We start from the raw sequence: 22,474 nt of genomic DNA on the forward strand, positions 1-22,474 counted from the left end.
AGAACCCAGACTCATCAGACCAGGCAACGTTTTTTCCAATCTTCTATTGTCTAGTTTTGGTGAGCCTGTGTGAACTGTAGCCTCAGTTTCCTGTTGTTAGCTGACAGGAGTGGCACCTGGTGTGGTCTTCTGCTGCTGTAACCCATCTGCTTCAAGGTTCAACGTGTTGTTGGTTCAGAGATGGTCTTCTGCAGACCTTGGTTGTAACCAGTGGTTATTTGAGTTACTGTTACTGAGTTAAAATCCCAGTAGATCATTCTGAAATACTCATACCAACAACCATGCCATGTTCAAAGTCACTTCAGCAGGTCGTCTCGACCATGTCTACATGCCTAAATGCTTTGAGTTGCTGCCACGTGATTGGCTTGCCTTGATAAGCAGTTGAACAGGTGTGCCTAATAAAGTGGCCGGTGAGTGTACATTAGGCTGCTGTCTGCAGAAAACATAATAAAGAGCTGCCTGGGCCCACCAGGATGGCAGTGACTCATGTCAAAGACATTAAGTCTTTTGAGCTGGTCAAACCCAATTCAATACAGAAAATGACTCATTTGGCTTGATTGTGCGTTTAAGTGAACAGGTCAATCTGACCCTGAACAGCAGAGGTGTTTCATCTCTATTCATCAGTAATACCTCATGAAAAAAAGTTTAAATATGTTAAAAAAAAAAAAAAACATTATATAAAAAATGAAATGTTTGTTATATTGAGGTTTTTACAATGTACATAAAAAATAGTTTGAACGTGTATTTTTTTTGACGAATAATGAGTGAATTATCCAAATGTAACCATGATCTGTGAGAGGTGAAAAACACCATTGTACTAAATATTGATTGAACTGATGGTAATGGTGTTAGTAATGAGGTACAAACATTGTTTGTTAGGATCTTTTGGTTTCTGACAAGTTTTGGGTGATTAAACATGCACAGGGTCACACTGACCCAGGAACATTTTCGGTGTACCTGACAAATGACCGTAACAGGAGGGAGACAGCAAATTAGAGGACGATATGGGGGGAGGGTGACGTGACAAAGAGATGAATAACTGGAAGTGATGAATTTTTACACAGAAGGACAGACAGACAACCAGCCACTCCCTCTGTATTAAACACATCAGCAGAACAAACTGGGTTACTCCTATAAACAGCAAATGCATTTTATTTAGATGAAACTCCAAGATTTATGACAGCTTTCAGAATTTTATGGAAATAACTTTACATTTTTATGTCAGCTGCATAATCTGAGCTCAGGTGAAACGCTGTGTGTGTGATCTGATATTGACCGGGCTATCTCACCTTGAGTTTCATTGAGGTTTAAAAGATGTCAAATCTGGGATTACAGGGCGACAAAGAAATTATTATATTAAAGTGAATTGACCAGTAATCAATATATCTATGTAAATATCAAAACAAACACAGTGTTAAGATATAACAGCTTTTTACAATGCCTCTAACAGGAAGCGGAGTAAGAGGCCACCTGATGAGAGTACACCTCCTGGGTGCTTTGATATGGCTATCAGGTGAGGGAGTCTTTTTCTGTTGTGTTCCAGCCTCATCAGAGGGTTGTTTCTGACCTGAGGAGGCTGCTAACGGCCTGTTGTCTCCACAGGTGTTCCACTCTCAGCTCTCTTGTTACAGGAAAGTCCATAATTCAGGAATGTTATTGCTTCCTGCAAAACCTCACTGTTGCTAGCCAGAAGAACCTACAGGTTGCATTAATCCTGGCTAGTCCACATCACCAGCCATGGGCCCAGTTGTTCAAAACATTTAAATGAGATCAGAGTGATCCAGATTTGGAAATCCCATGTCTTACTATCCAGGATCAGCTAATCCATTTTATATTTGTACCAGTATTTTAAAGCCACATTGGATTGGATCACCAATCCAGCTACTTGGGGGATTACTTTATGGGGACAAAATATATATATTTTAAATTTACTGTACTGAAAGGCTAATGGGTAGTCTAATGTCTACTTTAACTACTTTATCTTTGTGTTGTGGGCCAAGCAGTCAAAGCACAAACGTTCTAGCTAGGCCCTTAAAAGAGGTCAATAAAACATTACTCCTGAAAAAATAAAGCTAACAAAACTAGGCATTAACTCAATAAACAGACCTGACAGAACAGAATGAAGCAATGGGGCAACATATTTATTAGCTGATCAGACCAAATTAAACACAAAAGAGAAAACTTGCATTAACAATATCTAAGACTAACACAAAGAAACCACCTAACACCCCCATGATGTCACAGCTCTTAATTTGGGTCATGGGATAGCCTTCGGCATAAAGCCAGGCACCGCCCTCAGCCCCATCTTTTCCCCATCTCCAACCAGGAAGTGATTTCAGGTAACTCAAAGACAAAGAGAAAGGAATTAGCTCACAAAAGCAAATATCAAAATGAGAAAACAATGTAAACTAAATGTGCCCGCTTCATCTAGAAAACAGTATGTTGGCAAAATGCTAATGAATTTAGACTAAACAATCAGATCCAATCAGTTTACTTCCAAACAACTGGGTCCTGGTCATAATGTGCGTTCTCTCAAACTTTACAAACTTTATGCTGACACACTGCCTCAGAAAGTTAGAATTAACCTTGAAAACAGTAAAAATGAATGTTACACAAAGTCGCTCCTCAGCGCCGCCACACTTGAGAGGTCAAATCCGAATCCATGACTTCTGCCTGCACATTCTCTGCTCTTCCTTCACCGGTCGTGTTAAGTTAATCCCAATCAAAGAACACATTCTCGTAAAGCCCCAGTCTAATAAATATACTTTACCACCCCATACAATATACAGCAGGCCCACCAAATTACAAAGAAAGCACAGGTTGCCTAGTAACAGTGTTTCCAGAAAGCTTTGTTGCAACTTGATTTGCATCCAAAAAAAAAGATAGATGGATGCCTCAAGAATATATATCCTGTCATGTTTACACACACATGCACACTTCCTCACACATGAATATACATAGCCACACGTTTGACGCTCCTCAGATGATTCGGAGGCTGTTTTCTGCTTGACTTAGTATGCAAAACAAGAACACGGGGGCCGTGTTTTAAAAACAATGAGCCTATCTAACATCTGGCGTCATTTTAGTGAGTGCCAAGAAATATTGCCTCTTCAATTATTGGCGTAGTAACACGGAGGGAGTAAAGAAATATGTCATTCAGTGTGAAATGTTTGCCAAACGGACTAACTATTTGCCTTAAATGAGCTGGTGGGGATCCGCGGAGCTTGACAGCTGTACGGGCACGTTGGAAGACATTTAACCTTCCTAACAGTTGACAGGATGAACGTTTGACAAGCTGAAAGAGACAACAGTGAGATAGAAAATAAAAGGGAGTAGATGAGCATGTGTGTGTGCGCATCCAGGCCTGGTCGGTTTTTGTCCTGTATGTTTTTGCCTTTGTCTGTGAGAGTGCTCAGAGCAGCAGTGATTGGCGTGTCCTCTACGCTTGATTGATTTGAAAATATAGACAAGATGTCGCCCGTATGAAAGCTACCAATTTCTAAGCCTTCATCTCAAAACTTCAGAGAGACGCCGGTGCCATCAAAATCAGAGCGGGAGTTTGTAGCTACCAATGGTTCAGAAGTAGAAAAGCAAAGTGACACCTCGCTAAAGGCTGCCTGCTAGCTCTATGAAACCCTCTCCCCTTTCATTTGCTTTTTTTCCATCCCTTTCTCTCCGACTTTGTCTCTTTACTTGTCTCTTTCTCTATTTGTCAGCCATTCTCTGCCTTTGTCTAGTGTTTCAGTCCCTCTTTTTCTCTTTGCTCTGCGTCCTTCTCTTTATTCTGTAAGGCTGTGATGAGACGCTCTGGCAGTTAACTTGTCCCACAGCTCGCTGTCAAAGGAATGACCTTGATGTGGCTCGCACACGGTCTGAGTTTGCTGCTTCGTTTTCAGCGTGCGACTCCTTTGCATATTCCTGTTTGTGTGTGTGTTTCTGTGTCTCTGTAATCACTGAATTGTAAAACCATGTGTGAGTGCGTTATCATCTTGGGGGAAGCTTCTCCATTCCCCCCCCCGTCATCCCACGCAGTGATAATTCTGTTTGGGAGCGACAGCACTGTACCACGTCAAGAGATGGGCAGGGGAGAGGCACAGGGAGGTACCATTTAGATAAAACAAATTGCCAGCTGCCGAGCAGGAGCAGCTACCGCTTAGATAAAAACCAAAGGGACTGTGTGCGTTTAATGTGCATGTGCTGAAGATTTTGTGCGTTTTTCTTATTTGTGTGCTACCCAAAGCAGATACAGCCTGTAAGTTCAGGCCTTCCAGGTAGTCTCTTTCCATGAGAAGTCACAGAGCTATTTTCTCCGGCCTATAACTATAATGCTGTGACGAGACAAGCAACAGTAATTAAAATCAATAGCCGGGACTTTTCCAGTCTCCGGCAAGGTCACACGCTGCCCAATAGAGAGAAAGAGACGGAGAAACGGAGAGAAGTGGGATTGCGTGAATGGGCAGAGCCAAACAGGGAAATATGTAAAGAGGTGAGGTGTCATCTTATTTTAATTAACCTGCACCTTGGAGAGCTGGCACCAGTGTGTGTACATGAGTGTGTCATTTGAAGGTTTATTTTGTCCTTGCCGGTCAGTTTTATTCACTCAACTTCAAACCTGTGTGGTCTTATGACTAATATTCATGTTCCAAAATTTGCTCTCATTTTCCCCCCAAGATTAAACATTTTGTTGTTTTTTTCTTCTCTTTCTTTGTCCAGCTTTACAGGCTGTAAAACAAGGCTGGTAATCTGGCTCCAGTGGGAAGGCTGGGTGTGGTATAGCTAGCCACTGGCTGCATTAGTATTCTGCTGAGATAGCCACATGCAGATACATTCTCCTCTCTCCTCCTCTGAAGGAATAATCAGCCCTGCCGTTCTCTCCCTTCTCCCCCTCTGTCTGAGAGAGGCCGAGTGATTTAGCTTTTTGTTTTACTAGGTACCTGCAGGGACATCTTCAAGTGTTTGAAAATGCATGCAAGTGTGTTCACTATGCATTTCTATGCAGGTCTGTCGCCAAAGCTGATGTATTAGGTGTCTGAGCAAACACATAAAACTCTTATGTGTCTCCTTCCTGTCCTCCCTCTCCAGAGGTGAGTCAGAGAGAGAAGTTCACTCCGTCAGAGTTAGCGCAGAGCAGTCTGTCCTGTTTGTTGATTATCAGGTCCTGTTCCTATCACAGCCCCCGATAGCATCTTCATCTGATCTGTTGCCAGAGACGCTAGCTCACTAGCCAGCCCCGCCATCACACAGCCGCTATGCTGCTAGCCGCCACCAATTCCCATATATCTCGGTATCAGGCCCAGATCTGCCATCGCCCTGCTCTCTCATCTTCTCCTTATCTCCTTATTCCACCTTTCTCCCCGCTCCCAACACCCCAAACCCACCAGTCACTCAACGTCCTCATCTTCTTCCTCCTTTTATCCTTCTCTCTCAGAGCGACTGCCAGAGCTCCTGTGGCAGCAACACCGTTGTTCCTCATGCTTGGTCTTTTCCACGTAAACTGTCAAGGCGGAGTCAGTGAGTGACAGGGCAAGACGAGAAAGATTTGGGGAAAGACGGAAAAAATGGAAAGATGGAGGAAGAGAGGCAAATCTAGTTGCCTGCATGCATACAACATCCCTCCGACCACGTCTCAGCGGTGAGGGCTAAACGAGGGGAGAGAGGGAGACAAAGATAGAGGGGCGAAGAGTGTGAAAAGAAAACATGTCGAGTAAGCGGAGAAGTTCTGTAGACTGCAGCAGTACTGTCCCGCACCCCATTGATCGCCCATGAGGTGCATGGATCCGTCAGCTTTATTTCGCCCTGGGCCCAGCATGCAACATGCAACACGCCACTCAGCAAAGTGCACAACCACAGCACACACCAGAGAAGAGCGCACCAAACACACAGCACACTGTATGACACTCAACACCACAAGAAACATGGCTTACACAGATTAGATGCTTAACCACTCCTCTCTTGATGTAGTTGTCCAAATTGCTCACACACTCAAGCAAAAAAGGAAGCTCATTTTCTGCTTTTCACTCAGACTGCAATTTGAATTACACCTGAGAAACAGCAGGCACAGTACAATAGTGTCAAAGTCGTCATAATAAAAATTTCTTGTGGGAATTTCTAAGAGCAAAGCTGGAAACAGCTGACATTCATGGACGCAAACTGTAAAGCCAAACCCACCAGTTGCCCTTCAGAAGGTGAGATCAGTGTATGGAAAACCTACAAAGTTGATTACCGGCTTTTCCTGCTGCTTCATCATTCACCACAAGTCTTTTGTTGCTCACTTAGACTTGTTGTGGTCTTTAAGTATCCAAGGGAGACAAACAAAAGTTATATCTGCCCAATAAAAGTCTAATAAAATGCTAAACAAATCGTATTAATTTAATCAATTTGCTCTTGAAGTTAGATGACAATTTATCATTCTTTGTCATTTAATTTCATTGTTTTGCTGTTCACATTAGTTTTCATTTACATTTTGTTATGTTTGTTCGTCCTGGCTGTGCATTAAATAATAAATGGCGATTGTGGTGTTTATATGACAAGTGATGAATCACCAAGTGCTGATTAATGAATGATTAATTGTTGTTTGCTTGAAATCGCCCATTCTTTCAATAGAAGTTAAACTTGGTTTTTTGATTATTCATCAAAGAATTATTGTGTGAGTTTGTTTTAACATTCACACCTCATAAGTTCAGAACCTCTCAGACTTCCCCAGCAGTGCGATTATCAGGCGATATCTCCTCACTTTCCCACTTCTTCCCTCACTTCTTGTACTCCTTTGCCAGCCGAACTCAACATCTCTGGAAGACGACAAACTGACAAGTTGATGCAACTTCCCTGTTATGATTTCTCAACTCTCTATGTGTAACTCATGAGTCGGTTTCCTTGTCTATCTTTACACTTTCTGCACTTTTTTTCCCTTCTCTTGCAAGTGCTGTGCTCTCATTGTTCCTTGTATCTTCACCTGATGCAGTCTTAACCCTTCATGACCTCCCGTCCTTAAGTTAAAAGACCTGTCCTTTGAATCACCTCCCTAATTCCTCCATATGTGTTTGTGTTTTGCTTTTGCAGGCAGAGGCTCCCTGCCAAAAACGTATACTACTACCGTTGTCCTGACCACCGGCGCAACTATGTCATGTCCTTTGCCTTCTGTTTTGACCGGGAGGATGATGTATACCAGTTTGCCTACTGCTACCCCTACACCTACTCCAGACTGCAGCACTATCTGGCCAGCCTGGAGCGCAGGAACCTGCCCTACCTGCAGAGGGAGCAGCTGGGACTCAGTGTGGTGAGTTGGGAGGATGTGCTGTGAGCAGGTGGAGAAGGAAGTGTGTGGGGTGGTGGTGGTTATGGCTGGAGCAGAGAAGTCGAATGGTGGTGAAGATAAGGGGTGGAAGGGTTGTGAGTTGTAGTGTGTGTGTGTGAGTGTGTGTGTGTCTGTCTGTGTGTGTGTTCAGAATAAGGAGAACCCAGATTGGTAACTTAGGTGTGCCTGCCGGTCATAACTTCAGCCTCTCATGTTATTATTAGGATTGTTGCACTCTGAGATGACGGACTGTAAGCCTCTGGGTGTGTGTGTGTGTGTGTGTGTGTGCGCATGTTTGTGTGAGTGTGTAAATGGCTCTGTGTGTAATCAGCAGAGCTCTCACCTCGGCAGTAGGAGCCAGTGTATCATACACGCTGCCTCCAGTCTTGTCTGCTCTTATCAAATAATTGTAGGAGAAAAACTCATTAGAAATGCTTGAGAGATTACGACTTTTTCTTCTGTCCTCCAACATTTGTCAGAGAAAAGCTTGCTGCAAGGGGGGCGCCATGAAAGTACAGGTATTTGTACGGCGCACCTGACCATGAAATACAGAAATTTTAGAAAGCATGGCAAGGAACTGTTGATGGTATGGTTAAAAACAAATGAGAAATACCTCTATAAATAAAAGGTCTGGTGACCTGCAGTAACAACAACACTATGAAATTAAGTATTTCAGATTCTAATGTTGGTCGTATTTCTTTTTGTTAAGGATTATTTTTAAGGCTTTTTGCCTTTTTATCATAGTAAAGCTTAAGAGTGACTGGAAAAATGGAGGAATGACATGCAGCTTAGGGCCATGGGTAAGAATTAAAGGCCACTGCAAGCACATTCTACCAGGTGAGCCCGAGGTCGCCTCTGTATATTTCAAAATATTCACTGCAAATTCAATATGGAAAAAAAGGATGGATACATGATGCACTTTTCGTCTTTTCTTTTAAGTTATAATCCTTAAGATCTCAGTTACGAGCACTGAGACGATTTATCCCAGTATGTTGTTTTATATAGAGGAAAGTCAATAATTGGCCTTTTTCATCACACTGTGAGCAGCTGCGATCTGATCACATGATGCCTGCATGGTGTGAGTAGCATGGCAGGGTAAAAAGATTCGTTTAGCATAATGTCAAGTTGGAGGAGTGCTGGTTCTGACGAACCCCGGTGTGAGACGTTCAACTGCAGCTTTTCATCCAGCAGCTCACTGTGTTTTTTCCGTCTTGTTCCATTACCCTCTAACAAAAATGGAAACTGATCCCCTGACTTAGATTGACAAAAGTGGTAGATGCATCAACACTAAGGACAAACCTCTGTGTTGAAATAAACAGAGCTGCTTCACAATAAAAGCCATTCAGTGGTTTGCCAGTGGATGGCTTTTATTGTGAAGCAACAGCAGTGGGAAATGTTGGATTTGCGTCAGCAGTTACAGAGAAGCCTTAATCACATAGATAAAATTACAAACAGTAGTGCTGAAGAACATTAATGCATCGTGTCCTGTCAGTCCCTTGTGCTTATGTCAGTAATTTAAATCCCACTTGGGAATGGCGGACTCCGCCACTGCCAATGAAAACAGAGGGGTAATTGCTGAATGTAAATACATTAAATGGCCACTGCCATTGCTGACTTTACATATATAAGGTGGGGTTTGATATAATTTAAATAGCTATTAATTTGCATTGATTGTTATTACTATTTTCCAGTATTTTACTGAATTATTTATTAAATACTCGTGCACACTGTAACTGTGTGTATATATGTATATAAAGTCACTCTAAAGTTATTCCAAATACTCATCTAAACATACAATAAAGCACCTTGTTGTACCAACACATTACAATATACAGTAACTGTAAATCCAACCATATACTTTCCTGTAGATATATTTTGCACTTCTGTTGTAAATTCTTATGGCTGTATAATCTGTTGTGACCAGGCAGCCAAAATAATGAAAAGTCAGCATTAAAACATCACAGCATAGTAAAATATAAAATTGCTCAACATTAGAGCTTTGTATTGGTAAGAATCTGGTGATTAGGGGTGTGCCATGTCATATTATTCACGATAATACCGGTGTAGTTTTTAATATGATATGACAAATACATATTGTGATACTCACAATGTTTCGACTTGGTGACTTATTGATGTCATACTATTATCCACGGCAACAAAAACCATGTCTGAAAGCGAAATTATTACAGACACCACAGTGGTTCCAACAAGACAAACATCTTCAGTAGTGTGGAGTAAACTCTGGCGTCCTGAATGTTTTATGAACAGCGCCGGACTTCTCAGACTCTTTTAGTGACTTACCGCTCAGAGGGGACTCAGTCAGCGGCTCATCTGGCAGCAGCACAGTGTCTCTCCCTCTCCTCTCTTGCCATGTGCACACAGGAGTCGGTGTCGCCAAATAATTTTGTCATAAACCTTTGGTAATGTAAACCTAAGTGCAGCTCGCGGCTCAACAAGAAAAGTATGTGATTGTGCGATAGTTGTGGTATCATAATAGGTTACAAACGGGTGATGATTAGATGAGAAATGGCAGAGCATAAAGGTCCAGGTGGGAAAATAAACAACTCAATCATTTAGGATTTTGCTAAAAGAAGGAAATCACCTGTTGATTTATATATATAGATCCCAGGGTACATTTTTTTTGTATTTGGGAGCTGTTTAAATGTGTAATTTGTGGTAGATTTTATTTCGTTGAATTGTTAATATTGTATACAAAATCTGAATCTCACTCTGAGTTACTGTTGTTGTTCACAAACTAAAGAAATGAGAGATCATTTTTGTTTCGTTTTCACTGAATATGTGAAGGAAACTGTAACACTATATCGCTTTCTTTTTTTCTTTTTTTTTTTAATTTTATTTATTTGTCATATCGTCAAGAATATTGTTATGGCAAATATACCCTGAAATATTGTGATATTATTTGAGGGCCATATCGCCCACTACTACTGGTGATACAATATGTATCCTGATATAGGGATTGTCATTCAATATATTATATCATTTTGCAATACTGCAAGCAAGACAATATATTGCACTTTTTTAATGTCATTTTAGGAAAACTGTTGCCATATAATGAATCCATTACCATATGCATAAAGTTGGAGTGAAAGAAGTTGACCTTTTTATGCAATTTTAACAGGATTTGTGTTTGTTATTATCATAGTCCCTGTAACACAATAGCGACATGTTGTGATGTTGGAGTGGAAGAGTCGAATGGCTGAGGATAGATTACACCACCAGTATCTGGAAATATAATAGTAATTATAGCTGCTGCGCAGCGATGGGTCAGGTCCGGCCATTTTTAGGCAATTCCTAGCAACCTCTGGAACCTAAGACGGTCATCTACCGCTCTGAGCTAACTGGCAAGTAGCAACTCAACAGTGGCTTCACAAATTGAGTAAGCCATTCACTGTTGTGTAGGAAAGCAGCCATCCGTGCATGGAAAGACAGATTTGAAACCACTGTAAAAAATTCAGTTATTAAGACAACAATCTGAAAATACACATAGTACATCTAGACAGCATGGAGATGTTGGTAATTTGTTTGTTATAATGATTGATTTGCTCCATAAGTGAAAAACTGATGTTTAAAATTGCCATTTTTACATTGACTCCAATTGTTCACATTAGAGCAAAATTCAAAATGCTGTCAAAAATTCAGTTTTTGAGATAAAATTCTGAAATTTGCCACACATCATCTACCATGACTCTAGAATTTTGTCATTTTTTCATGAACATTGAAGATTTATTTAGAAAGAATTTGCATGTATATGTTTACAATACCGTTTGATGCACTGTAGGCTCAATTTTTGATAAATCAGAAATCTGAGAAACATAGTTTTTGTAGGACAGTCTGAAGATGCTCTCTGTAAACTTGATGCTCTGTAGCAAGTTTGGTGTCAATTGAGCAAAAATTGTGGGAGGAGATAGGTTTAAGAAGTTTTACAGTTTTTGAAAAAAACAGAGTGATGAACTTCATAAATGTTTCTTCGGTATTGGGGCTACAGTTTGATGAAAGTTGTGAAGTTGTAGCACGTATGGTTGATTTGTTATGAATTTGCAAAGTTTTGAACTTTAGACGCTTGCTGTAGTGCCACCATCAGGACTATTGGCTTGAGTTTACAGCTGAGGATATCTGGCATGAGACTGGACCTTTGTGCAAAGTTTGGTGAGTTTTCACCCATGGGAAGTATGATTTCCTCGGAAGAAGAAAGAAGAAGAATACCTAGAATTACAATAGTGTCCTGGCAGCTTAGCTGCCCGGACCCTAATTATCGCCATGAATCTTAGCATGTAAACCCTTAATTGCAAAAGAAATCAGTGTTTTTTAGAATTCATACAGTATCACAAAGCATAATATCATGATACTCAAGTGTACAGATATTTCCTTCCACCACTACTCACCACTGTTCCTAACTAACCTTCCCTCTCCATCTGTACCACTGCTGTGTTGTGTACAACACAGTGTAAATACGAAGCTTTACAATTCTGCCTGTGCAACACACTATTTTTGCTTTATTTTTAAGCCACATCATTTCTCTGAGTGAGACAGAGGGGAACAGGGAGAGGACAGACTCGGTTGGTTTGGCTCACAGAGTCAGTATTAGTATTCATAGTCATAGAGAGGTTTTATGGCCGTATTTTTCTCTTTATGTTCTCTGGGCCTGGGTGGCAGACAGGCAGCCCGGCCCCACCCTCTCATATCTCTTTCTGTCTGCTCCCTCTGTTGCTGTTACCCTCTCCCCCCTCTCTGTCTCATGCACATGTGTAACTCCACACACACACACGCACACACACAGGTCAGAGGGGAAGGGATGAGAGGGGATGAGGAGAGCTTTCTGGCTGCATCAAAGTTTAAAGACGGATTGCAGCCGTTTCCAAGGCAGAGTCTTTGCAGGGACACCACAATAGCTTTAACCTTCTAATGGGTACAGTTATCTCATAAGGATGGAAATAAGAGCCAGGGCCATTTGCACTGGCATTCTTCTATCTTGCTGACTAATTTGTTTTCTGTAATGTATTCCTCTGAACAAAATCTCTGCTATCCAGCCTGCACTGGTAGACTCAGATACTGTAAAAGAAAAGCAGGTTGGCTCTTTTTAATTTTTACCTCCGGCTCGCTTCATCACTATGAAAGAGGAAGTGTTTACTGATTTATAAGGCAGGTACTTTTTATTATCTTAGCCGAACCAAGATCCACCAAAGCCGAATGAACATTGAACCAGGCTGAATTCACCTCAGCTGAGTTAGATTGTAAGAAGTGAATTTAATTGAGAGAGGCAGACAGAGGGACAGAAACAGGGAGAGAGATGTAACAGTGCTGGGATGAATGAAAAGGGCAAGCCAGGAGGATCTGAATATAATTTTCAGATCAGCCTCTCAATTCTCAGATTGTTCACTTCAACTCATTTTCCCCCTGCTGATTGAGATTTCACAATACGAGTCGACTTCACCTGTTTGGGAAAACCACCTTTCATATCACAGCGTGGGCGGTAACTCGCTGCTGATCATCTAACATAATGGCATCTAACACATAAAGAGAAAAAGAAACAAGGCTGATGATCCTGATGATGTTACACAGCTATTCTTACAGTGAAGCCTGAAAACCAGCTTTCTGTCAAAAACCTGTGTTGTTTGATCCCAACCCTAATTTTGAAATGCATATTAGCAAGGTCGTCCAATCTTGTTTTTGTCATCTAAGACACACTGACAAAATCTGTTCATTTCTGAGCTTCAGAGACACCGAGTCTATCCTACACGCTTTCATTTCCTCACGCTTAGATTACAGTGTTGGTCTCCTTAACTGGCACAAATCAGAAAATAATTCACAGGCACAGAACTGTACAGAATGCAACAGCCAACAAAAACAAGAAAAGAGAAAATATTACTCCGCTCTTAATGTCTTTACATTGGCTACCAGCTTATTACAGGTTTTTAGGCTTCACTCATTACCTTTGAAGCACTTTATGGCCTGGACACACACTTTATCTCTGCATTACTGTGCCCTTATCAACCTGCATGTAGCCTGAGGTCCTCGGGCAAGAACAATCACTTCTTATACTTATTAGTTATATCGTTAGTTGTGGGGGAAAACGCTTATTAGCTTTCTGGCAAAGAGGTAGACAGTAAGATACCACCACCATATCTGTGTGTTACTGTAGATAAAAGGGTACAGGCAGCCAGACTGGAAATGGGGAGCTAGCCTGGTTCTGTCCACTGGTTATAAAATAACCTACCAGCACCTCTAAAGCTCATTAATGAACAGATCCTATCTCGTTTATTTAATGCATATTAATGTAAAAAACAACAATTTGCATTTTACAAGGCGTTATGTGGCGGACTGTTTCTTGGCTCCTTGACAGGCAACCAGTGGAGACTCAAAGTTTCTACCTCCAGCAGTAAGATGTAGGCTGTGTTCGAAATTCCATACCAACATGTTATTTAGCATGCTAAAACAATACATGAGACTTTTTCAGTATGTCCGAAATTGGTAGTACGCAAATTGTATTTTCTATTTTGGATAAAATACAGTAAATAAACAGTCGTCCGATCACTCAAAGCACTTTTACACTACAGAGTCACATTCACCCATTCATGCACACATTCACACACTGGTGACCAAGGCTACTGTACAAGGTGCCACCTACTACTCAGTTCAAATGCACTCGCACACTGATAGCACAGGAGGACAGGAGGAGCCTGGGATCGAACCGCCAATCTTCTGATTAGTGGTCAACCCACTCTAGGATTACAGCCACAGCTTCCCTACAGGAAGGAAACACTGGACCCTACACCAGCATAACTATCCCACAATGCAATGCAGTAGATGACAGTATTCATAATGGACAGTGATCAAGACAGCACTGTAACGTCCGTAATGCTTCAACCGAGGGAAGTAGAAGATTTTACTTTGCAAGGTGTACCATATATTTTTAACATTATTTTTAAATTGCTGGTAAAGCTGAGGTTGGCACGGGTTACCATGGTTACGCCTCTCTAACCGGCAAGGAGGCTCCCAGAAAGTGACGTGACAATTACAGATCATTACATTCGAAATCATACATACTACTGTTTATTCATGCAAACAGCATTTTGCACTTTGGTTTTGAACAGATTAAACCAGGAGTTGGCAACCTTTACTGTCAAAAGAGCAATGTTTGACCAAAAATACTAAAAAGAAATCTGTATGGTGCCACAAAACATATTTGAGCCTTATAATGAAGGAAACATAGCTTATTAAGTCTAAATTAGCTCATGATAATAGTCTCAATGAACATTCATAAATATGTTTTACCAGGTGGCGACTGTGCGGGGTGCTATCTTTGATTATTTGGAACTTTGCAGAGCTGGGAGTGGAAGCGAAGAGATCTGTCCACGCACCACTAAATTCTGTATTATTCCAAGACTTTTACTTTTTTGGATTTGGCATCCATAGCTAACCAGCGAGACTCAAGACTAGCCACTGCTGTCAAGGTTCAGCAAAATTTACTGACAAGATATTATGCAAATTTTAGTTGTTGAAATGTTAAAACATTTTTTTATTCGTTATATTTGCTTTACATTTTTACAATTTGAGAACATTGGACATTGAAAATTAAAATGTTAAAAATAATAACCTTCAGTCATTTCCATATATTGTTTTGTCAAAGCCACAGAGAGCCACTGGGGAGGGGCTAAAGAGCCACATGTGTCTCTGGAGACACAGGTCTTCTACCCCTGGATTAAACAAACAAGACATGACCTGATAATCTAGCTTTATCGATGTGCTATAGGTGGACTTTGTTACTTTCGGACAGGGCCAGGCTAGTTGTTTCCCAGTGTATCCAGTCTTTGTGCTATGCTAAGCTAACCAGCTGCTAGCCTTGTATATTTAACAGACAAACATGAAAGTGGTCTTCTCATCTGACCCTCAACAAGACAATAATCTCATTCCTTATATTGTCAAATATTACTGTAAAACATGTTATATCTAATGACTTTTTATAACCTTATGTAACGTGGTTAATTTGTTGTAAAGTTTGTATTTCTGTGCATATGCAGATGTACATGGGTAAATTGATTAGTTAGTCATTGGTGGGGATTACCCACAAGGTCCCTAAAACACATATACACACACACACACACTTGAACGTCAATACACACTCTTATACACACGCATCACCCACAAAGGCAAATACCAGAGGAGTTTCTCTTTTTCCCCAGAGGAGAGGGGGTTTGGATTCCTCCTGTTCCTGCTCTGCTGGGTTCATGGCCCTCCGTCTGTTCCTCTGGTCCCTGTCTGTCTGAACATTTCCTTTTGTAGACCATCCTGACAGTATCTGAGTAAACCTCTCTCTCTTTCTCCCCCTGAGGCGTCCATGTCCACAAAGACACAGAGAAAGAGACAACACACGTTTGACCTGCTGTAATACTAACAAGCCTCTTTGAAAAGATGCCTACTTGCCTCCTCCTTTTCAAACTATTTCCTCGTTTCTGTATGGTCCTCGAGTGTCCCCCCCAGCCATCTAGAATTGAAAGCACCTTATTTGCCCACCTTGCCTGTTGACAAAGCGTTGTTCTTTTTTTTTTCTCACCAGTATAGGCAGTGTCTGCCCGGGAGTTGCGGAGGCAGCACTTTGAGTTTTCCTTCTGCGGGCCCCGCTGGGGAGGGCAGGGCTATGACACTATTAGTCACCTCTGACACAGCACAGCCTCTGCCTGTAGACCAGATGGAAAGAAAGTGTAAATGAGAGGCCTCAGGGTGGCAGAGTGGCAAGGCCACAGACCAGCCTTAAGGCTGTCTGAGACTTAGCCTGCATGCAACTTAAGGGGCCTGAATCCTTGCGCGCCATTATAGTGTGACTCTGTTCACGTACTCACATCAAGTAAAACTATTGATCTCAGAATCACAGCGCAGAGATGTCACATCCACTCAGTTCTTTTTTTTTCTCCTGTTTGAAATCTCACAAATCAAAGCAAGATTATGATAGATCACTTGTACTGTGTTGAAGAGAGGCAGCGGTCACTGTCAGCTGCAGTGACTTAACATTACTTAGACTGTTGTGATTGAATTTTAGACCTAATCCTGTCTGCTATCAGTGTTCAGGTACCATGTCTGGGTGTCTGCTCAGAGGGAGTGGAGTCTCGAAGAACAGTTTTTTGTTTTTTTTTTTTAGAGCAAGAGGAGGGGAGTGGAGTGGGCACTGCAGCTATATCTGCCTGGCTGCCTCTCTCTCTCCTTATCTCTATGTTTGTACACTGTGTGCCAAGATCCAATCAATAGCCACTCCAGCCGTGGAGAGAGGAGAAGGTCAGCAGCCACACTAGAGGAGCCGGGGTAGGCAAACTGATAGAGGCGCGGAAAACATAGGAAACACACCACATGCAAGGCGCGTTTATCTCATCTGCTGTTGATGAGATATTATTATTATTTCTGCCTTACAAACAAACAGGACATTAAATAATCCCTTTACAATGTGTTTTTATTACATTAGGAAAAGTACAATTGCCATTCGTCAGGTAAAAAGGTGAAATTAGCTGCAAAATGATGTACAAGGAGTCACTTTAGGCTTGAAATTTGTGCTTTTTTAATGTAGACATTTTGAAGGGGTAGTTCATCCCAAAATCAAAAGCTCATATTTTTTGTCTTACCTGAGGCACTATTTATCAGTCTAGATTGCTTTGGTGTGAGTTGCCAAGTGTTGGAGATATCAGCTACAGACATGTCTGCCTTCTCTTAAATATAATGGAACTAGATGGCACTCAGCTTTGGTTTTCAAAGGGCCAAAAAATGCATTTGAAAAACTCTAGGAATGTCTCCTTTTAGAAATCATGATCTGGTTACTCAGTGGTTAGAAAATACACTGAGCTTCCTGTGAGCAGTTTCAGTTAGGAACTAAATTTCCTCTACCAAACTACACCCACCAACTGTATCACTGCGCAGAAGGAAGCGTGCATCTATTCACAGATGAGAGGCTCGTGCTCGTGACAGCGTGGGATGTAAACACTTACGGCATCCTCTTCAGCTGAGTGTGTTAGCTAGCTCAGTGTTGCTATGTTAGCTAGCTCAAATAAGTATGTGTCAGTATAAGACACTCTTCTCTCAGTGCAGTGATACAGGTGACAGATATAGTTTGATGGAAAGAAAATGGTTTCTATGTGAAACTGATCACAACAAGGTCTGTAGATTACCTTGAGTTACCGGATCATGGTTTCTGGAAGGAGACTCAATCCCAAAAAAAGACTGCTAAATAGTACTACAGGTAAGAGGAGAAATATGTATTTTTGATTTAGGGGTGAACTATCCCTGTAAAGGAAGCTTTCTACAGTGTTGACAGTTCTTGGAAAGACAGAAATCACAATTACAGCTTTTAGTAAGCATCTGGACACATTAGCCCGTTTCCACCAAACACTGTCAGTATGGTACCTTTGGAATCAAAAGTAACCCTTCAGACATGGTACCTAGACCCTAGGTCCGTTTAGAGTTCTCACCGCAAACGGTACCCTTAAATGTGGGGGAGGTTGTTGTCACTCACTTTTCTGTCCAGCACTCACTGTATTTACTCATAGATGGAAGTCAGCACCTCATATATTGTCCACAGAACAAGGTTGCATGCTGACATATAGAACAAGTTGCAGTGAGACTCTGTCTCCATGGGCTATTTACAAATAGCAGGTTTGTGCATTTAGTCCTTCTCAGGCAAGCTCAGCCGGCCAGAGCCCAAAGGAACAATGCTCTGCCATGCTTTTTGTTCTCCAAGTGAGGATTAGAATATACGCAGTCCACATAATCCGGTCGAAATTAATATATATATTTAACGTTTGAAGATCCACTCATTACTAAAAGTCTGTGTCATCCAAGAGAAAAAAAACAACTAAAGTTAGGTGTGCTGGTGGATTCACATCATCAGCTCGTGCACTGAGTAACATACATTAACAAGTTAACATTCCATCTTAAAAGTTGCCTGCATTCGGCCCAGTGAGGTTTTTTTCTCAGACTACAGCTGCAGCAAGAGGCAGCAAAACAGCCTTTATTTTCATAGTTATAGTTTACTCATGTAAAACTTGCCACAGTATGAACAGTAGTTACAAACCCAGCCACAACTCAGCCCTGAGCAGAGTGAATGTCCTCTATTGACCATCAACAGACTGCAGTGTTCACAGCTCCACCTTTTAGTACCAGATCTGTGTGCTAGGTACCGCAACAGAGGGGGGACCAAAAATGGGGACGGTACAGAACGGTTCCATTGGTACCATCCACAACTCTTCACAGTGGAAACAGAAAAAAGGCGTACTGAACTAAACTGTACTGTACTGCTCGGTGGAAACAGGACTATTCAGATTTGTGCATGCATCTTGCGCGCTGAATGAGTGACATGGGCATTTCATCATCACTTTGCATCACAACCCTGTAGATTCATGATGTAACTTAACCTAAAAGAATGATGTGAATATTTAATAGATAATAATTGAGCTGTCTAACGCATTAGGAGCAGCACGATTTTGTCAGTGTTGAACTGAGTGATTGACACCATTCATATCTTCGTAGCAAGTGTTTTTTACATCACACATTGTCGTCAAGTAATGTAACAGCAAGCATTGTGACGAAGTGCCAGTTTTAATTACAGTAACTAATTAATGCCAACTTTTTGTGAAAGCGGACTCTGAGAGCCGAGTTCTTGACACTGGAGCTGCTCTGTGAATGGCTGTGTGATTGGTTTGTAATGAAGAGAGCCCTCCAACTACTGACTGCCTCCTTTAAAGGCCAACACCTGAATAGCCAATCAGCACTTTATCATGTGGATGAGGTGATACTGCAAGAGATGTGAACATCCACTTTGTGTTTCAGTAGAGACAGGACAGTCCAAACTGGCTTCTGTATACTGGTAAGACACAAATGGTGTCAATCATACAGTTTATAGGGAAGCAAAAAAAAAAAAACATATTCTCTGCAGTGTCAATATTTTTCACTAAAGTACCACATACAAATGAGACAGATGGGGCTAGGCAGACGATTAGAAATGTTAGCTATATATATTCCCCCAAACACAGATAGTTTTGTAGCTTTGTTAGCATATATTCAACACAGACACGAGCACTTCACCAGTCAAGCAAGCTGGCACCACTCAAGTAAGTAAACTGCTTTTCCCCAAGCGGAGAGGTAAACAGCTCAAGATAACAGAGTTTTTTTTTCCTTCAGTGGCAGACTGTTCATGAATGCATTAGCTGTGGCCTAAACATCAAACAGGGGGGAAAAACTATTTTAAAAGGAAAAATGCTAAAGAAAAAGACAAGGCAACTTAAGGAATACAGCTATATCAGCAGGTGGAAATTTAATTTTCACTCTATATTTCTTACTTCCTCAACTTCTGATGAAGTTTTTCTTTGTGTTTGTCTCCTGTTTGGTGTTAACTTTATGGGTCCTTGCATTACCTCTTTGCCATTTCATTCCCCCTGTTTTTTTTTTGTTTTGCATTTGTCATAAATTGTTCTCTGTTGGCCTCGGGAAGTTTTCTATTTTCCTTGGCAGCAGCTAACAGGTATGTGGATGAAAGGCTCTTTATCGTCTAATAATATGTTAATCACTGCCTACAGCACCTCAGCGTCAGAACTCTGAGGAAATTCCTCAAAGATTGAAAAGGTCATCATTGTATCATTGCAGGTTTCTTGGCAACAATTCTTGTTTTTATGCGGCTTTGTGTTTCGCTTCATTAGCGAGTGACCCTTATGCTATCAGACGCTCTTTACCAACATGGCAGTATCTGTAGTCTAGCACAGGAATCTGAGGAAAAGGTTGAGGCGTGACTGTCCTTTGGCCCCAGACAGTTGACTAAGAAGGCTGGTCCAGAGGGAGCAGAAGATAAGCAGGTTTATGATCTATGTCCTTACGTTATAGTGCTGTATGGCCTCTTATCTCCAACCAATGGTTCCCCCAGGATACTAGATGCTTTATTACGCATCCCCACCTCTGCATCTCTCCCATCTCTCTGGCGATCAAGAACGCGGTAATGAGGGAGAGGTGGCGAGGATTAGGAGGTGGCGGGGAGTGCATTAGGCATGGTTGTTAATGCGTAGCCTACTGTGAAAGGGACAGAGTGCGGATCGGGTGTCTGTGCTGCTGCTGTGTTTAACTTTACAGTTTTACACAGGGCAAGTCAACTGTGTGTCGACAAAATATGGGAGATAAATAGATAAAAGTATCATAGGTGAAGCTCTCTGAATTTGATGGTGTGACGTTCACGCAGCGCTGACCCCTTGTTGATCCTTATTATAATGTTGGCACAAAAGCACACAGATTTTGGGTTACTCAGACAGAGATAATATTTATTTTGGAAATTGGAACTTATTCACACCTTAATGGCTTAGCGCTCTGTCTCTCTGTCTCTTTTCCCTCCCCCTCTGCTTCTCACCTTTCTTGTGTCTCCTGTCTTTCGATGAATAGGAATTAAGCTAATGAAAAGTCCTCTGAAATAGCTGGTGTCTGTGGGCCTACAGTGCTGTGAAGCAGAGTTCTGTGGATGGTGGTTAGCTGAGGACCTGGTTTATGAAATTAAAGAGTAAGAAGGATGTCATTTCAAACGGTCTGTGCAGCAGACAGCAGACACATCTCTCTCTCCGTCTGCCTCTCTTTGTCTTTTCGTGTCTCCCACCCCTCGAGGCAAATCTACTCCCATCCTCGCAGCTGCGTTACAGCCGTCTATCTGCCCTCTTCTGCCAATGGATATTTACTCTGCCGACTTCCTAGATGACGCTCAGGATGGAGCACTGAGCAGGGAGCACTCACTCCGTCTCATTTGGGTGTCAGGACTCAGTTCCCCAGGGGGACACAAAGAGGGAACAAAACAGATAGCATTCAAGGCTTTTAATAAATCAGAATACACCTTTCTGACAGTGTAATTGCTTTCCATTGCCCAGCAAGCAGGAAAAAAGAAGGCAAAGAGGGGAGAAAACAAGAGAAAGAAAAAGACAGGAAGAGGAGAGTAACACAGAGCGGGCTGTACAGTAGATCATTTGTTTGGGGGGAAAAGAATGAAAATTAATGAAAAGAGAGTTGCTCGCCCTCCAAAGGCAGCCAAGCTTGAAATTCACTTTGAGGGAAACTTAATTTGTTGTAAATGGGCAAAAAACATATTACTGCGCAGCGCGTAGAAGGGCTGCACGGTGTGTCCGTCTGCTGCGTCTGTCTGTCGGCATGTGTTTGTGGCAGATGAGGACGCTATGCTCTGAATAGCTCAGCTGAGAGGAGGGAAACACAGGAGCCTGTTAATAACTCCAGTAACAGCATTCTCTTTCTACATGACTGCTCTCCAGCACTCCCTTCTAGCACGTCTGAATACAACTCCGGGATGTGGAGGAGAACTTGTCAAAAGTTACTTGTAAGGAATAAAGTTTGGTCTGTTCACTTCAGGTATGTGTGTGTCTGTTTGTATGTGTGAGCACACATATGTACATGTGCATTATTTTTTATAGTCCCTCAGCTTGAATTTTCCTATGGACCCTTTTACAGTTTGTAAAAAATGATGACGTACTTAAGCATGCGCACACAGTATGGCAATAAATCTGTGGCGGATTGCAATTGTGACCGACGTCTAGATCTGTATGCTGTTAGTGAGTGGGTAGAAGACATTATCAGGTGGCCCAATATTCAGTGGCTACATATATACATGTATTTGGTGGAGAAGCTTAACGTTAGCATGCACACCAGCGAGAAATTGCAAGCTTATAAGTCACTAGGTGCTTACAACTATGTTGTCTTTGGTTGTGGACAGACGTCAAATGTCATGATGTGTCTTGAATTCAAGAATCCTACCGAGGCAAAGACAGGGACACAAGACCACCATGTAAGAGGCTTGGGTCATAATGAACAAATCAGAAAACTACGTCCTGACAGGGGACTGGACCTGCATTTTGTGTTGATGGCTTGCTGGCTTGCAGAACTCAGAGTTCAGTAGTAGTCAACATGTTTAATAGCAGATTAAAATTGGTATAAGGTTAATGAATGACCTTTCAGCCAAATGCATCCTTGGTTGCTTGTAGTTACTCATGTAAATGGTTATCAATCAATTCAATCAATTTTATTTATAAAGCCCAATATCACAAATCACAATTTGCCTCACAGGGCTTTACAGCATACGACATCCCTCTGTCCTTATGACCCTCGCAGCGGATAAGGAAAAACTCCCCAAAAAACCCCCTTTAACGG

General features: G+C 41.7%; 1 protein-coding gene across 1 annotated transcript in view; it reads left to right on the forward strand.

The window, feature by feature from the left end:
- The window catches only part of agbl4 (AGBL carboxypeptidase 4), a 389,306-nt gene that overhangs the window by 201,200 nt on the left and 165,632 nt on the right, over nucleotides 1–22,474 (forward strand). Inside the window, exon 5 of the mRNA XM_050054625.1 lies at nucleotides 7,060–7,276. Within this exon, the coding sequence (XP_049910582.1) occupies nucleotides 7,060–7,276 (217 nt within the window). The remainder of the gene's footprint in view (nucleotides 1–7,059; nucleotides 7,277–22,474) is intronic.

The sequence above is a fragment of the Epinephelus moara genome, chromosome 10 (genome assembly GCF_006386435.1).
Source record: "Epinephelus moara isolate mb chromosome 10, YSFRI_EMoa_1.0, whole genome shotgun sequence".
Lineage (NCBI taxonomy): Eukaryota > Metazoa > Chordata > Actinopteri > Perciformes > Serranidae > Epinephelus > Epinephelus moara.